The sequence below is a fragment of the Ciconia boyciana genome, chromosome 2 (assembly GCF_034638445.1).
Source record: "Ciconia boyciana chromosome 2, ASM3463844v1, whole genome shotgun sequence".
In the NCBI taxonomy this organism is placed as follows: domain Eukaryota; kingdom Metazoa; phylum Chordata; class Aves; order Ciconiiformes; family Ciconiidae; genus Ciconia; species Ciconia boyciana.
The window spans coordinates 33,126,810-33,144,677 of NC_132935.1; the positions used below are offsets into that span (position 1 = coordinate 33,126,810).

A 17,868-nucleotide genomic window follows, 5' to 3' on the forward strand; every position below is an offset into this window, starting at 1 on the left:
CCCAGATAAAGAACATTCCCTGTAACTCAGTTCAGTATAACTTGATGCAAAATTATTCTATTCCTTGCAGCAAATTACTGCTATTGTTACTGTCATTTTTATGCTTACATTTCCTATTTATTTACAGTGGTACACCTTATAACTCTATCCAGACTGCCCTATTAATCTCCAGATACCCACACTTTCCCTGCAAGAAAACAAAAAATGACAACATTTTAGGAGCAGGATCAAATATTTGATTCACTAGTTAGATTAACTGGAGTGTTTGAAAACTTGAAACTTAGCTTGTCAAAACAAGAAAGGCAAAAACAGCAATACAATTTTTATCCTACCCTTTAAAAGGGCAGACAACAGACTATTTGTGTGCTTAGCATGCAAATTTCATTCAATTTCAACTGAACTACTCCCCATTTGAAAGACCATTCACTTATTTTTTCAGCAGCTCCTAAAAGGTTTTTGACATTCCTAACACTGTCTTCTTTGTGCACATCTGAGACAGCTGATGACAAAGGTGTTCTGTTAGATGCTAAATATGCAAAATATATTGAGTATCTTAAACATGACAAATAATACTGACCGTGAGTTATCTATTAACTGCAGAGAACAATATTTTCCCCAACTTCTTTTGTAATAAGTACTCCCCTTTCACGAACGTTCTATTGCTGACAAAATCCACAAAGTTAAAAGCTACCTTGAGTAACTGTCTGAACTGCTAGTTTTTCTTTTGTTTGTTAGAGCACCTGCGCTCATGGTTCTTGCCACACTAGGAGGGGCTGATGTCCGTGTCTTTGTTGCGCATCTAAAACAGAATAAATATCTGATGATTTATATACACACAGAAATATATACAAGAATATGCATTTACAAATGATATAAAAGATGAGTTCAACAATCTACACATCAATTAATTGTATGAAAAATATAACTTATTTCCTACCAAGAGCAGACAGAAGAGCTTTGGCATGAACTTTCATGGTTTGGACTGAAAATTACTTGAATCTTACAATGAAAAGCTAAATGGAACATCAAGTCCCGTCCTGTTCATGTGTTTTACTCGCTATGACACCAAAATACAGGTAGATCCTGCACTACTGATTGTTTAGTATGTTCTAATGTCTACCTTGACAGACTACAAGTCGCTTTTTAGGACTGGCAGGGCTTTCAGAGAAATAGAGAGCAGCTGACTGCAGGTCTTAATAGTTTTAAAAAAGGTAGAAAGGATACCATATTCTCAATACTTTATGACCAGTATGAAGTGAGTCACAAGACCTTTTTTTCTTCATAGCCACAGACTTTATTTAGGATGCATACTTCTCAGGTAATGCTGTAGATCCTCTTTCTTCAAAGCATAAGTATTATATTTATAAATATAAATAGAAGGAGGAAAGGAAAGACAGTCTATCCAGCTGGGCATTAGGGCCTATTTTTTTTCTAGCCTGTCACAGTGTTCTTAAAGTTGGCTTCAATAGTATGACCACATAGCTGTGAAAGCTGCTCTCCTCAAGACTCATGAGTTTTATGAGAAGCCAGTATGCAATTAATAGCAATCCTAAACATACAGAACATCTCACTGCTTACTTTGATAAGTAGAGAAACATCAGAATCCCCTGAAAAATCTGAGTATCATTAAGAAAAAGACATATGAAGGGGCATCCTTTTATCATCAGTGACCAAGGACAGAATTTTTCATCATTGCTCAAAAGAATTACCATTCACTGGGATTTCTTCTTCTTTGGCAAGACTTCAGTGACTATGACATCTTGTACATGACCCACCAAGTTTTCCTGTTCTTACTCTTGAATACCAATGCAGAAATGAAATCTAAGTTGGGACTGGCTCATGGACATTAAAAAAAATTAAAACAAGACTCCATTTTAAAAAATTAGTCACCGACAGCCCAATCAACAACAAAACCCCAAGTGGTCTGTTTTTCCTTCTCTTCAGATGAACCTAATTGCTCCTTTCAGAATTATAAACAACTTAGTCTTGGTTTGGTTTTCAAGGTATATATAAGGAAATGCATTCAACTCCAGTAACTTCGAATGCAACACTGACACAACTGAGGAACAATGTAGTAACTCCTGAATTTTAGATATGTTGCATATAACATTTCTTCCTTCATGTTATGAGCATAAACTAAAGATGGCTTTTCAGCTCCTTCCATCACTTAAACACTTCAGTGGAAAAATGATCAAATGATTAAGCACAAAAGTGGAAATCAGGAACTAAATCTAAGATCAAGTGAAATTATATCTAACTAAAGTATTCAAGTTTAACAACAATGGCTTCTACATGTAACAGGTAGAGTGGAACCATCAAAGATTCTGGCTCACTGGGCAGAACACCAACCTTCTCCGTTAGTTTTCCTGGGTGTCCTCTTACTTAGCAAGGATATTCTAAAGATGGTTTTATTTAAAAACAATACTGTGCAGACTGAAAAACACTATATAAGTTATATCAGAATTAAAACCTATTAAAAGTTATGTCAGTCTTTCAGAAGTTACAGAATTCCAGCATAAAAGTTCTGAATGTAACCTAAATTACACTGTTACAAGTATGCACAACAGTATGCCTGCTAAATACTCTATCTCGTGTTATTTCCCCCATCTCGTTTTACACTGAAGAGAGACCTTTGCTTATAATTGAGTAAAATTCATCAGAGCTCAACAGTGAAAAGAACATACTGGACTGTTACTTTACTTGTTATGGAAATTAGAAAAGCCTATAAAGAAAAATTCAGCTGTAGACACATAAATGGTATGGATCATCATGGATCAGGGATGATCAGACAATGATGCAAAGAACAGATTTGTGTCTCAATTCCTGTTTAGACAACTCCAAGTAATTTAAAACAAATTTTTCAAAAGTATTACTGACTCAGTTTTCTGGATTTTCAACTTGGGACAAACATACTACTTTTTCAATACTAACAGTATTAATTTCTTAAACTGAAGTCTCTTTAGGGTGTACTTTGAATCAATCGTTTTTTAAAATAATGCTAGGAGTCCTAGATATTTGAAAGAAATTAACATGAAAAATTGTCCACTACTCTTTCCTGTATTTCAACTGTTCAATTCTCTAAAATATGTATAATATAACTCATCCCACTAGGTACTCTGAAAATTCACCTGATGCTTTAATACTAGGTGTATACTAGAGAAATTTCCCAGAAATCAATGTCTTAAAAACATGATTTGTATGCTGTCTAGTACAGCATACAGGCCACCGATTGAAATGGGGGGGGGGCGGGGGGGGGGTGGAAATAAAAATATTTAAACACCACATTGAAAGTGCACTGTCCACCCCGTCTATTGAGGGAAGCAGAGTCCCACGAACAGATAAAACATCATTCATTAAAGGTTTAACAGAATGTCTTAATTCTGAAATGTTTAAACATAGCTTTCTGCATAGTTTCTGCAATTTTTTTCCCAATTAGTTTTCTAAAAATACAGAAAAAAACAAATCTATTTTCAGACTAGAAACTTTAATATGAGTCTTACAACTAACTGCAATGATTTCTGGCATTTTTGATGAGTAAATCAACAGAAGTAACAGGCTGCCACTGCCTACAAATTTATTCATCCCAGATCTAGACACATAATTAGCATCAAGTTTCATGCTATTTCATGACAAATCCTGAAATTGCATCCTTAAGTTGCAATCTGATCTCTAGAGACAGATGTCTTCCAACGAAGTCAGACATTCTTGATTATCTCAACTTTTGTCACCACAGCTTGGTCTCTTCTGATTTGTCCAACCCCTGCCACTTCTATCTACTTGTCCAGTTCTGTTGCTTTTTTCTGTTTGGTTGGATTTGTTTGGTTTGTTTTTGCAAAGCTATATAAATCCCTGTCCTAAGTTGTATCACGTGAAGTATTAATGGAGCCTGACAGCAGATGAGGCTGTGTACCAATACCACCTTGAACTCTTAAAATCTGGACTTATCTTTAAAGATGTTTATTATCCATTCTCAATTTCAAATAAATAAGACTGAAGGGGACTTCCCTTCCTAAAGCAGCTCATGTTGTACATCTAGTTGAATTACCACTGCTTGCAAAATGAAAAACTGAAAGAAATTTGTAAAAGAAGCTTGTCTTTTTCTATTTATGCATTCACAATTTGGTTGGGTTTTGCCATAAAATACTGAAATATCAAGCTTGCTTCCTAGACAGGGCATTTTCAGATATTCTTGACAGCTATCACTGTCACCCACAACAGCATAGTTCTGTGCAAAATCATAAATAAGTTTCTTATGACTATGGCATGCATGCCAAAGTCCACAAACCTTTGCTATAAACTGTAACCATCCACATTGCTATGCTGAATTTAACAATGTCTAGTAGCTATTCACATTTGTCCAGTGCTGTTGGCACATAACATATTGAATAACCCCCTGCAGGGAAGGCAGATTTAATTCACGAACTCAGTGGACATTTGAATAAGAACAACAGCAATGTTATGAAGAGCAGAATAAGTGCCTATACTCTTAAAGAAGTTCTCTCAAGAAGAAAAATCAAATCACTGCTCTATGGATAGGGGCTACTGTAAGCGTGTTTAGTAACTCACTAAGCCAAATTTTCAACATCTTAGTAATGTATTATAAAATGAAAAAATGACCTAATTTTTGATGGTTCACAGGATTTATAGCTCTAACCAAACATGCAAAGGAACAGCAACAACAAAAAAATTCTGTTTGTCTAAAAAGAGCCACCCCCCCCACCTTTCATTCCTTTTGCTTCTTCAAATAAAAACCCAAGTTCAAATGTTCTGGCCCTGTCTCAAAGATACTTCAGCTTTGGTTATCCTTACTTTTTGGTAATTTGGTAAATGCTTACTTCAGCTTTACATTATGCAAATTCAGTTTTATCTCAGGTTTACAGAGATAGAAGTTCATTACTCTTAGTCCATAATCAATCAGTGACAGAAGAAATCAAATCTGAGAAAAGTCTTCATCCTTCCTGTCCTACTATGAAGCTGTTTACCTAGCATGAAACAGATACTTATACTAATTATATTACATACTCTTCTCCCACAGCATTTATATTGAAGACATACTGCGCAGCAGATGTCTGTCAAGGTCACACTTTTACTATTCCAATGCTTTGGAGGAACATTTCTGCAAAACAGATAAACCATTCTGATTTGTAATACTTACTTCTTTATAGGCAACAACTCATTTGGTCTTTTGATGGTACTGTCTGTTTTTGTATCAGTGTCATAAAACCTTTGCACATCTCTTCCAGTTCGCAGTGGTGGGCCTAACTTGTCCATCTTACTACTAAAATATATAAAGGGGTACTCATAAGGAGATTGCTAGATTGCTATTCAAGTTATCGCAAAAAAAATTTAAAGTACTTACAATTAAATACTTATATTCCCAAAGAATTCCCATTGACTAAAAAAATTTACAAATCAGACTTTAATAATCCAGCAAACAAATGGGTTCTTCTTACTTTAAAGAGAGGATTTAATAGACTTATATTTGGATTAAGTTTCCAATGCATATTTTTTTAAATTCTTTTAAAAATAAAACAAAAAACTAATGCCAGTTATCCTCACAATCTGCACAACGCACTCGCATTTGGCCTTTTTTCTTTTAAGAATAGCTTTCATAATGTCAAACTTTTCACATGTAGAAAAGGGGGCTCATAATTACAAGTCATAGTAACTTTATTAAAATGTTAGAAAATAACAGAGATGTAAGTACAAGCCTCCTAACTTCAGAATTAACAAGAAGGAAAATTTTTCCTTTTTCACTTGGTAAAGGCGAACATTGTGCCCAGAGAGAATAACATGCCTTCCATTCTCTCTTCTTTTATGGAGATGAGAAAAGAACAGAGGAAAGCCTGAAAGAAAAACAACTTTGTTTTGATATCAAAACCCCCACTCACAATAGAGAGTACTATACACACAGGCAATACTTCAATACGTTTTTACTATTATGGATAACATTTCCAAACCAAAAAGAATAAACCAAAAATCAAAATTTAAAAACATTAATTAAATTTTAAAAATAAATTTAAAAAACCCCACACCACCATCCCTCCCACACATCATCATAAGGAGAATTGTAGCTTTTGAGAAATCACAACTTATGTTAGAAAAACTAGGTCTTCAAGTAAATTTCTGCATTTGTATAATCTTAAACCATACAGTAAAACCTGCAAAAAGCCCACTATATCTCCACCCCTACCTCAATAATGTAACCAAAGTTTCTTCTCAAAAAAAGTCCAGTAACTTAAGCCTTAACTGGAAAATGATGAGACTTACGAGTATTTTTATTGATCTTTCCGAAATTAAAGAACTATAAAGAAACAAACCAAGGAAGATTGATGGAAATGTCTGGGTAGCTGAAGCTTAACTCTTCTGTAAGCTTCCTAAAGGGAAGTCATAAGGAAAAAACACACAAGGAAAACCAACAAAACACACCCTCACACCAAGAGAAATAATTTCTTAAAATTACTGTGCAGTTTTCTGATTCTTGTCATACAACCTTAATAAACTACAATGCCAGGAAAATTACTAAACAGCTAATTGCTGTCAAGGAAGCGTATTATTTTCAATATAGCTTTTAATATATATCTATAAAAAAAAAAGGCTCTTGTGTTTCTCCAACACCCGTATCATACTACTTTTCATACTCCTTCTACAATAACATCATTATTAAAAGGTACTGAACCTATAAAGTTTGCAACATAATTTGGTTTTGGGAAGCTTCTGGTGTGAACCTTGCAATCCACATTACATCTCTAAAGCATCAAAGGAAATCTCCCCATAAGGAACAAAAATTCAACAACGCTATATGATATTCATTCATTATAAGTCAGCAGGGAACACCGAGTTTTTAGTCTTGACAATTTAGCCCCATATAATGCAGGCATAAGATAAGTTCCCCTAGAGTTCCTCTTCCCACTCTTCCTCCTAAACAGATGTTCTAGTTCAAACTAATTAACTCAGGAAATGCTTAATCAATTCCTGCTTGACCAAATACACACTCTTTACATATTTCCCAAGGACTGAGAAGCAAGACTGAGGTCTTTGACACTGCAAGACACATACTCCAACCCATCAGGATTTTCTTAGCTCTTTTCTGAACCTTTAAAAGTTTATCAAGATAATCTGTGAACCCCAGGCATCTACAGCATAGAATACCAGAGACAATAACCTAGAAGCAGTCATGCTACAGTATTCTTCCACACTTAAAAAACAAAACCAAAAAACCCAAAGCTGACAGCCCTTTCATGTACTAATGAAAAAAAGCACAATCATAAGAATCTTCTGAAATGCAAAGACCACCAAGACAACTTCTTATTTACCTGGATTTCATCGAACAAAGCTGTGTAAGTTAGTCTTAATGAAAAGAAGAAGCCATTTTAAAAATATAATGTTTTTAAAGGCTACATATGCTGTATGGCAAATATGTAAGTGGAATTTAAAATTTACTGATACTGGTTAGGTGTGCCATTCATATTGTATTTCAGCTGTCAGACAGTACTGGATGTGTCACTAAAAGACATGATTCCCAGGAGGCATAACTTTGATCAGCTTAACATTAAATTGTATGTTTTATCCCCAAAATAAAATAAAAATGACAAAGTCATTTCTAAGGGTTCATTTGCCATATTGAAAAACATCATGTAATTTTGCAAGTCCCAGTTAAAAAAAAAAAAAAATACTGTTCATAAATGAAACATGCATAGAGAATTGATCTGTCCATGCAAAAGATCCCTGGCTGGCGACAAACAGTGGTGTCAAGTTCTGCTAGGCAAAACAGTTTGCATGTGGGGGGGTGGAGTTAGCCTGTTTGCTCAGCCTTAGGATAGGAAGAAGAACCTACCCAATTTTTTCTCCTGAAGATCTGATTACTTCTGACAGCTTACATTTCTGGAAGGGTAGGGCAGTTCTAGTAAGACAGTGCTAAACTCTGTACTCTTACAAAATATGTATCAAACTTAGCATCTTAACATGATTCACTATCAAAATATAAGCCTAACTACAATTTATGTAGAATTAATTTTCCTCTTCCCAGTTCTTCAAGATCAAAAAGATGAAATCCTATTTTCACACAAGTGAATGAAGGTTTTCCTACTGACTACCCTACAGAGTTACATGCTAGTCTTACACTCTCACTTGCTTCTCTAGGACTCAGAAATGATGCCCTTATGCTACACTTTCATTAATACTTATAACTGTCTGTGCTCTTACTCTGACCAGGCAGAAGAAGAAAACTCTCACAGCAGAGCTGAGCTGAGACATCCTGATCTACATGTACAAAGTAAGCCTCACTAATGCTAACCTAGCTTATGTTGATGATGCTGTGGTGTACTCTCTCAGTAGTTCTTTACTTGGGGAGCAGAAGAGGAGAATTCAAACTAAAAAAAGAAACAGTATAGCAAAAATGATTTAAAATAAGGGAGTTCATAAAATTTGGCTGCATTTCTACTCATACAAAGTAAAAATTTATACTGCAATATGGAAGTTGACCTCTATATGAAATGAAGTTCAAGAATCTTTCCTTTACAGAACTAAACACCTTAGAGACCCAGTTCGTTTTAGCCTTCACCTTTAACACAAATGCACAAACAGCTTCGTGTGCCTTTCACAGTACTTTCAGGCAGCAGTTCAAGAGTGCCACCTAAAGAGCAAGAGGGAAACTGCATGCCTCCATATTTTAATCACTTCCTGCTCTTAAGTTAGCCAGCATAGTAATTTCTTGCCCCTTTACATATCCATCACAGAGGACAGCTACCATGATTCTACAGAAAGAAGCAGTGTCTGATTCAATTGCCTCCCTCCAACATACACATAATTAATCCTTGATATTGCACAACATAATTGTAATTCTACTATTGAGCCTCACTACCTCTCTGCCAAATCTGGAATTACAACAATCTAGGCAAAAATGGAAGGTTTCATGTAACTAATATGTAAAAACCAAAAAAAAAAAAATACAGTTTGCTTTAGGTCAAACTGCAGCAGCTTGTTTCTTACAGCAAAACCTGGAATTTAACCTGGTCAAAAAAGTGTGTAGGCTCTTAAATATTTCCCAAGGCGGGGGAAAAAAAAAATAATCACATGATCATTTAATATTCCATTTGAAATATTGCCCTTAAAACAATACATGTGCAACACTGTGCTCAGTAAATGAGTCCACTAACAGCTTAGAAGGAAGAGCATGACTTACAGCATGAGCCCTGCCTGACTTACGTACAACAGAATCTCAGATCTCATGCTACGCCTTGTCTTTTTACTGGTTAAATCGTAAATGTAGCAAAAGAAATACATCTTGTTTTGTCCTAATGAAGATTATTTTTATAAAATTTTAAAAGTGCTTTTATATTATAAAATAATTCTAGCTGCAATTAGCTATAGCCTAAATTATAAGATGTTTTAATGTTTAAGATCTGTATCACTACAGTATTAACTATTCTCACTCTCTGACTTAGGATGTTGACTGTTAGTGTCTCAGTCCCTGCTCTGATATAGTTTTGTAGGTATTTCAACAGAACCCTACATACTTCCTCCTCACACCCCAATACTAAGGCTGAGATGATTAAGACCAAAATTGTCACTAGTGACCAATCTGAGGCACCTAACTCTTCCATGTTGTAACTGCTCCTACACGTCTTTGCTTCAACATAACTCCTGACAAACTTGTTCTCAGAAGTGAACAAAAAGTAGCTAAAGAAAAGAAAGAATTGCTAGGTCTCAGGTGTAACACTTAGGAAAGAGACATATTTAACAGCCATTTGTGAGAAGACTGGTTAGTATGACCAGCAAGAAATCATAAGGACCGGTTGGCAAAGACAAGGAGAGAACACAATTTTTTTAGAGCAGACAAGTGAGAAGGACTGCAGGCAGAAACACACTTATCACATCCATACTCTTAAAAACTGTAAATTGTGTAGCCAATTAAGTGAGGTTATAAGCCAAGCTAACATTCACCACCTCTCAGCAGAGATCATTATCTGAGAGCTATGCCAACCAGAAGTCATCTATTTGCGGTTAACAGCATGCGTGAACAGAGAGAACCTGTGCAAACATCTCTCCGTATATTAACTGCTATTTGGCTTGGTCACATTACAATTCTTCCTCCTAGCTTCAGAAGAGGAAATGGAAGACTACAGAATACAAAGCAGTAAGTCCAGTGAGCAACTGACTGGCAAAATTAAATAGAACTTCCTTGTTAAGTGAGGACCAAAACCTGTGCTCACTCACAAACCAATACAAACTGCAATTAGAAACTCTATCAACAGGAAAAAGCCTTTCCCAGACAGCTGGGATTCACGACTGAGGTCAGAAACATGGCTTTAAATTATCTCAGCCGACTTTTTTACTATGGTTTGCAGACCTGCTTGTTTGCCACTCATCAGTAGGTGTTAATTTAGCTTCTGAAAATGGAGAAATGTCATATAAAAATCAGTCAGTGAATAACAGAGGGTGGGATTTTCTGACAGTTGAAGCATAGATGCCTACAAACAGTGGTGAAGCTGACCTGTAGACCAAAGACTACTAGGACACTGGAGGGGGGGGAGGAGAGGAATAAAAGAAAAAAATTTCTGACAACCTCATGGGCTCTGCCTCTGGTCTGTGTTCGAAAGACTGAGTATGAGTGAGTAGAGCAAGGAGGGACAGAACTGCATCCTTATGCTACATGGTGCTAGGAGGGAGGTATGACAGAACTGTAATTCATACTTGTGTGTAACTTTTAAGACTTAAGAGCGATAAACTAAAAATCACTAGTTTTGTGTAATTAATAAAGCTGTCCATCCCCATGAGTTCTTTCAGAATGTCCTTTTTCTTCCTCACAAACTTAAGCTGTTGTTTTTCTCCACATTATACAGCCTTCACCAATCTGATACTCATTTTTGTACGAATAAGTCTTCTTCAATCACCAATGTTATAATTGCAATCACTTTGTTGTATTTTTTAATGTTTTTTCTCAGTGCTCCTTGGTGCTCCTCAAACTTCTGTAAAATTGCACTACTTTTCTTCAATCCCTTCAATACATTTCTTCTTTGAGATAGTGTGGACTGACTACCCCCCCCAGCAAAATATCAGTAACAGCCTTGATCACACCAGCACTTTCACTGAACTCTAGTAATCTACATCTACCACTTCTCGTTGCTGTTGTAGAGCACTGGTTTCCATTGCCTTATTTGTGCTCATTCATTTGTTGTCTCTTGAGTATTTTAAGACAGGAAAGAAAAGAGGGAAAGTATCCATCCTTTTGTGCTAAGAGGGAAGATCCTGTCACAACTGGCTTGTGGTCTGTGGCAGAGGCCTCTTTCTTTTATTTCCACAAATTGCAGGAAATTATGCCTAATGTTTTTCTCCTTTTTTAAGTCTCTTCACTTTTACAAAGAAAAAAATTATAACTCCAACCACTTCTGCATATTCTATAACTTTTTAATCTACTTTATATCTATTTTTATCACTTGACCTCCTTTGCTGTTATTTTAACAGTAGAAAATGCATCTTTGCCTACTCCAATGTTCCTTAAACATTAATGTTTAAGGAACATTAATGTCTTTAGCATTAAATGTCTTTATTAATGTTAAATTAATGTTAAATTAAAGTCTTTAGCGTTAATGTTTAGCATTAAACATTAATGTCTTTACAAACACATTAATGTTTAAGGTGGTGTTTTAAACAATTAATGTTTAAGTGGTTTCAAACCACTGCACTTCTGAAGCTCACAGGAAAAAAAAAAATGCAAGTGAAACAGACCACAGAGACTTCTAGAACTAACACAACATAAATATGAAATAAAGCATAAATTACAACATTAGATAGAAACTTACCCTGCTTGTGGGTTCACCATTCCCAATGAGTTTTTATGAGCTGGTGATAATGTCTGAATTTTGCTCCCACTGGATCCAGACGAAGACAGTGCTTTACTTGAAGAGGCACCTTGCAGTTGAAAGCAATCATGGAAATATAAGAAAATGTAAGATTTTGCTGCTGGAATGATACAATTTGTTATATATTTTTTAATTTTAAAACTCAAAACAAGAGTTTTAGAAATATCAAGATATGAACAAGTGCCAAGATACTAGGAAAAAGCAAATATGTTTCCAGAAATTTACAAATATGCAATTAAGACAATGTTCTACTCTAATAAAAACATTAATCTCAATTATTTTCTTCAGAAAGAAAAGGAAAAGAAGTCTAGAATGTCAAAGTATGTATAGACAGATCAGGTTTGATACTCTGATTTCGGATATCATCAGGTAAGACCAATAATTGTAATATACATGGCTTGACTATGTATTTTCACCAATTCATGATCATACTCAGCATACAAATTAGTTACAGATTTAAGCAACAGAAAAATCTCAGATGAGAGATCAGGATTTGATACCATTATGCATTACTACACAGAATGATTTTGCAAGTTCAATTCAGAAAGAAACTAATTTGACCCGATATATAAAACAGAAGAGAATCCTATGTGCTCCAGAGTCTTGTTGGATAGATGCCAACCAGTGCCCCTTCCAACTTTACTTTAAATGAGTTTTTACAAACCACTATATCAATTTCTACAGTAAAGTATATAGCCACCATATATGTAAGTCAAAAAAATCAGGTCATGACAACATTGATTAAAAAAATTGTATTATGAAAAACAGACACCATCTTATCCACTCATGTAACACTGAACTTCCTCCTACAAATTTTTTTTGTCAGTTTAAATCACTGGGCAATGCTGTAGAAGTCTTTCTAGCTGTTAAAATTATACTACTTTTAATGCATGGTTTGAGAACTAATATTTAGAAAGGAAATGGAAAATTTGTAACATTCATTTCATACCTACAACAGTTTTGCTAACACCACTTGGCTGTGGTAAGCGTGATGATGATGACGGTGTTGATCCTACAGAAGGCATCTTCTTAACTGCAGCAGGTTTGTACTGTAACAAAATACAACCTAGAAATTTAAGCAATTAAATCAAACTATCTATATAACACAATAGGTAGTTATCTCAGGTACTGTGGGAGAAGAGACTATGATTATCTACTAGGTAAACTGTTTCTGGCATGGGATCATGCAAATGATTTCCACTAGCCTGCTTTCTTATACATACAGATGATACTGGTAGGAAAGATTACCAGTGGTTTTGTTTTTTTCATTTAACTGTATGTTTTTGTGTATTTTCCACTGTTCTACAGCTTTTCTCATCTTTTTCCATAGCTGTCTTGTGCGCTTAACATTATCACCTCATTACCAGTTAATTTTAAACAGAATACTCAAGGGCAGGATCATTTTTGTATTTCAAATCTTACTTTCACCTGTGTGCTCTGGACCAGTCCCAGCACTGATTCAGAATATAGTGCAAGAATCACTAAGTAACTGCTTGTGTCTGTATAACTCTTCACAGCTTCCAGAAAAAAGAGCATTACCACCAAATGAACACACACCTACACTTTAATCCTTCATTTGTTTCCATCGTAAATTAACTACTGCAGCTCTTACCTTAATATGCCTGAATTCCCCTAAGCCTCTAATTAGCCAAAATATTGCTGTCAGTTGTCCTGTGGTCATGTACCTTTGTTTGTCCACTTAAGGAACAGTCTTGAATTGGATTCAGAAGACTTGCACTACAGAAATTCAACTGTCTTTACAAACACTGCATCTCTACTTCCTGCTGCTAGCCTTACCTGCCATTTTCACAAATCTCTGAATTACATTTATGACTGTTTTTGGCTTTGCAACTGCTGCCATCTGATTTATGGTTCTCTGCAACTATCGAAAGAAAGCAAAAACCTCTTCCATGCTTAGTGTCTAATTTCAGTCTAGCGCAAATAATAAAATTACAGAATAAAATAGTTAATTCCATTTAAGAACAACACACTATTTAACAAGCTTGATTTTATGTTGAATGCAAGTTACAAGTTAAGCAAAATGTTATAGTTCACCTGTGTTCGAGTAGGAAGCTTCCCTTTGGTATCAGCTGCCAATTTCCCCTTATTAGTAATACGTGCTGCTTGTTCCTTACAGAAATTGATGTGTCTGTCAGCTGCATTTTCATTAAATCTCCTCTGACAATATGGACACTGAATGTAATCTTAAAAACATAAAATAAAGTTTTTAAAAAATAAAGTGTTTTAAAGTCTTTTAAAGACCAGCCCCAGCCCCACCCCCAGAGAAAATTGAGGCCTCTTGAACCTGAAAATGAAATACATATTGCTGGGGAAAAGAATATGTCCACATATAAAACAAAAGATGCTTCTTGTTTGATGGATAAGAATGAGAAGAGTGGTTGAGGATCATAAATAACCTAAGCGAAATCAGAAACACTTTGAGAGATGCTCTTCAGCAGAGAAGGTGACCAAACAGTACATGGACGTGACAGGGATATCAGCTGGAAGGAAGTGGAGAAGAGAAGAGGCTAAACAAAAAAATCACGAACACAGTTCAGTTAGTTCAAGACATGAAAATGCATTAAAACCTCTCCCATACAAATAGCAAAAGACAACAAAATCTGTTTCCTCTAGCAGTTTTGAAAGGACTGAGAAATACTAACTGCAATACTGGAAATTATCATTAAAAATAAATAAAATCAGAAATTTAACAACAACAACAAAAGAAACAGAGGAAATCCAGCCAAAATTAGGAGATATCTACAGAGACATGCAAAACAGGGTAATTGGTGGCTGTATTATTTTTCAAGAATAATCTAGTCACATTACAAACAGTACTACTTGCACAAAATATTATTACTAACATTGCGGAAAAAAAAGAAAGGCTATGTAAATGTTTTAAATCCTAAAAGATCCCTCATCTGTATGCTGGAAATATACCCCTTAAAATACACTGCCCTTGGAAAGTAAAATGTTTGGACTGCAGTTTCAGACAGACATTTTAGTGTCTAGAGACATGGATGTTGAATTCCCCAGATTACAGTATTCAAAACCATGTAAACATCAACTTCAGAAGAGCTGGACACTGGCAAAGCACGTTAAATGAGTATGCTCCTAGGTGATTGTCCTGGTTTCGGCTGGGATAGAGTTAATTTTCTTCCCAGTAGCTGGTATAGTGCAGTGCTTTGGATTTTAGTATGAGAATGATATTGATAACACGCTGATGTTTTGGCTGTCGCTAAGCGGTATTTACATTGGTCAAGGACCTTTTTTTTGTTTTTTCCCCAGCTTCTCATGCTCTGCCAGGCGCCCAAGAAATGGGAGGGGGCACATCCAGGATAGTTGATCCAAACTGACCAAAGGGCTATTCCATACCATATGATGTCATGCCCAGTATATAAACTGGGGGAGTTGGCCGGGGGGTTGCGATCGCTGCTCGGGGACTGGCTGGGCGTCGGTCGGCGGGTGGTGAGCGGTTGTATTATTTTATTTTATTTTATTTTTTTTTTTCCCTTTCCCTTTTCTTTCCCTCCCTTGGGTTTTGTTCCTCTTTCTCTCTCATTGTATTCCTTCTCATTATAATTCATCATCATCATCATTATTATTATTATTATTATTATTATTATTTTGTTCCAATTATTAAACTGTTCTTGTCTCAACCCACGGGTTTTCTTACTTTTGCTCTTCCGATTCTCTCCCCCATCCCACTGGGGGGGAGTGAGAGAGCGGCTGTGTGGTGCTTAGTTGCCAGCTGGGGCTAAACCACGACAGTGATTTTAGAAATGTATTGAAGATAATAAGGAGAGAGTCAACAGTCACTGCCTCCAAAATTGCAGTCAGATATTACACAATCCAAAATAAGATTTGGATTACATGTTACTACTCCAAATGCAGCAGATCTGGCTTAAATAGTTATCCCTTTAAATTAACAAACAATTTTGAGGAAGTCAAATGATGCAGTGGCCACCAAACCATAAACTGTGACCCAAGAAGTGTGAGCAAAGGACACAGGAAGAACACAGGAATCCTTCACAGAAGTGACAGCATGGGAATCTCATGTGATAACAACAATGAATTTTTGTTTATTTTACATAAACTCCACTACTGTCAGAATACTCAAACATAAACTATATCTTAAGAGATAGAAACTCAGAAGAAAAAGAACTATAATATCTATATGGTCAAATCAAGATAGGCCCAAACAAAGTTTAGAAAAAATAAAAAATATTTAAAAAATCAAAATAGATTAATAAAGCAGGCATGGAAGCCCCTAGATAATAAGAAAAGACATTTTTAGTTGGGGCACAGCTGAGTTCCCACAGAAGATTTTCAAAGCCCACTAAAGTAAATGGATCAGACTGTAGAGGATTAATGTACACTCCTTTAAGAATCAGGGATTGTATCTTCATCCTTTTGTAAAATGCTCAGCACCAGTCAGCCACCTGGCTATGTGGAAGTACTGTTTGTACTGTCCAGAAGAACTGTTAGAATTCAATGTAAGCTTTATAAAATACAAACTAATCAAAATAAGTGTGCAGTACACATATGCAGACAAGTTCAATGCAAATGGGGTGACTTAAGGTCCTTCTTAATATCATGAGACTATTCTGCACTTCTTTTAAGGAAAAGGTGGAACAGGAGACTGAAGAACCAGCAATACTGCTTGTTTGCAAACTCAAAGCATGCAATTAAGTAGAAAATATTAATACAGAACTCTTTTCTTTTAAAGGAAAAAGACTAGCAGCTAGTTAGAAATAGGCATGCCAAAGACAGACCTGAGTAGGAGAGGATGGATATACTCCATGATACCATGCATAATTCTCCCTCTCTCCTACATGTAAAGTGGAAAAGGAGCAAGGGTAGCTGCCCCTGCTCTGTTTTTGTTCTATTCTATTTGTGGGAAGAGAATCCATTGATCAATTTGTGCAACTTCTCTTCATTCCTGGTTCCCTCCTCCTAAGTCTTACCCACTGCAGTGGGATGAAGCCAGGAGACTACAAACAGTAAGACTCAGCTTGGAAAAAGTAAAAAATGGAAGAGAAACAGAGGCACAATATCTTTCTCTTCCCTTTACCTCCTACCTACTTTCAAGCAGGATGAATAGAATTACTTCCTTCGCTTCAAACTCATTTACGGTCTCTGGAATCAAGGGAGCACCATTTTAGTAGCTTTCCAAGCTAGATTTATTTCTGGGCTCTTCTGCTTGTAATGCAGAGCCTATACAACTAGATTATTAACGATCCTTTCCATGATCGAGCCTTATGTTTCTTATCCACAGCATTAGCTATTGATTTTAGTTTACTTTATAACACATATGGCATTTCAAGATAGTGTACTGAATGCTGAATAATATGACTTCACTTCTTACTATGAATGCACAAGTACAATCCTAACTGGACTAACATGTTTCCTGTAGAGAAACAAGGTAGGGAACACTCACATCCTCACTTGACCACAGACAGGCAGAAGCAAACAGCTGTTGTTTTCTGTTTTTCCCAATCTTTCTGAAAATAGCCATTGAGCTGATCAAATGGTTTAGCTCTTAGGACAAGAGGAAGAAATATATTCTCCAACCTATTATCACATCACAGAAGTTAACTGAAAAGTGTCTTTCCTTCTCACTAACATCAGACTGCTTCAACACTTTACCCAGCCTCAGTTCTGAAGGCACCCAAGCACTGTTGCTCCCTTCTTTATACAAATCCCACACGTCTTAACATACCCAAAACACAAGGACCCCCACCACATGAGGAAGGATCACATGCACACTACAGCATACACTGCATACATGAAATTAAATGTGAATTCATCAAGAAATAGGAGAGACTTTATTTGAAGAACGTAGTTGACAGGCATTCCTACAATGTAAATAGGTTGTGGGTGTCCAGCATCGGCAGCTAATTAAAAAGGTAGTCTGCTCTTTCTGAGCAGTTCCACTGTTATGGACAGAAACAAGGTGTTGAAACAATTTGTCCAGCCTATGGTTTATAAGATGGTAGCAAGC

The 17,868-nt window shown here is 35.9% G+C and overlaps 1 protein-coding gene across 5 annotated transcripts in view; it reads right to left on the reverse strand.

Annotated features, from left to right (window-relative positions):
- The window catches only part of ZC2HC1A (zinc finger C2HC-type containing 1A), a 39,938-nt gene that overhangs the window by 5,936 nt on the left and 16,134 nt on the right, over positions 1 to 17,868 (reverse strand). For 2 of the 5 annotated variants that reach the window (XM_072852302.1, XM_072852303.1), the window contains exons 5-9: positions 13,920 to 14,068; positions 12,814 to 12,913; positions 11,805 to 11,913; positions 5,156 to 5,278; positions 692 to 799 (exon numbers count right to left, since the gene is read on the reverse strand). In XM_072852302.1, the coding sequence (XP_072708403.1) occupies positions 692 to 799; positions 5,156 to 5,278; positions 11,805 to 11,913; positions 12,814 to 12,913; positions 13,920 to 14,068 (589 nt within the window). Of the gene's footprint in view, positions 1 to 108; positions 188 to 691; positions 800 to 5,155; positions 5,279 to 11,804; positions 11,914 to 12,813; positions 12,914 to 13,919; positions 14,069 to 17,868 lie in introns of all 5 variants that reach the window. The other 3 variants (XM_072852304.1, XM_072852305.1, XM_072852306.1) reach the window with 2 other exon arrangements.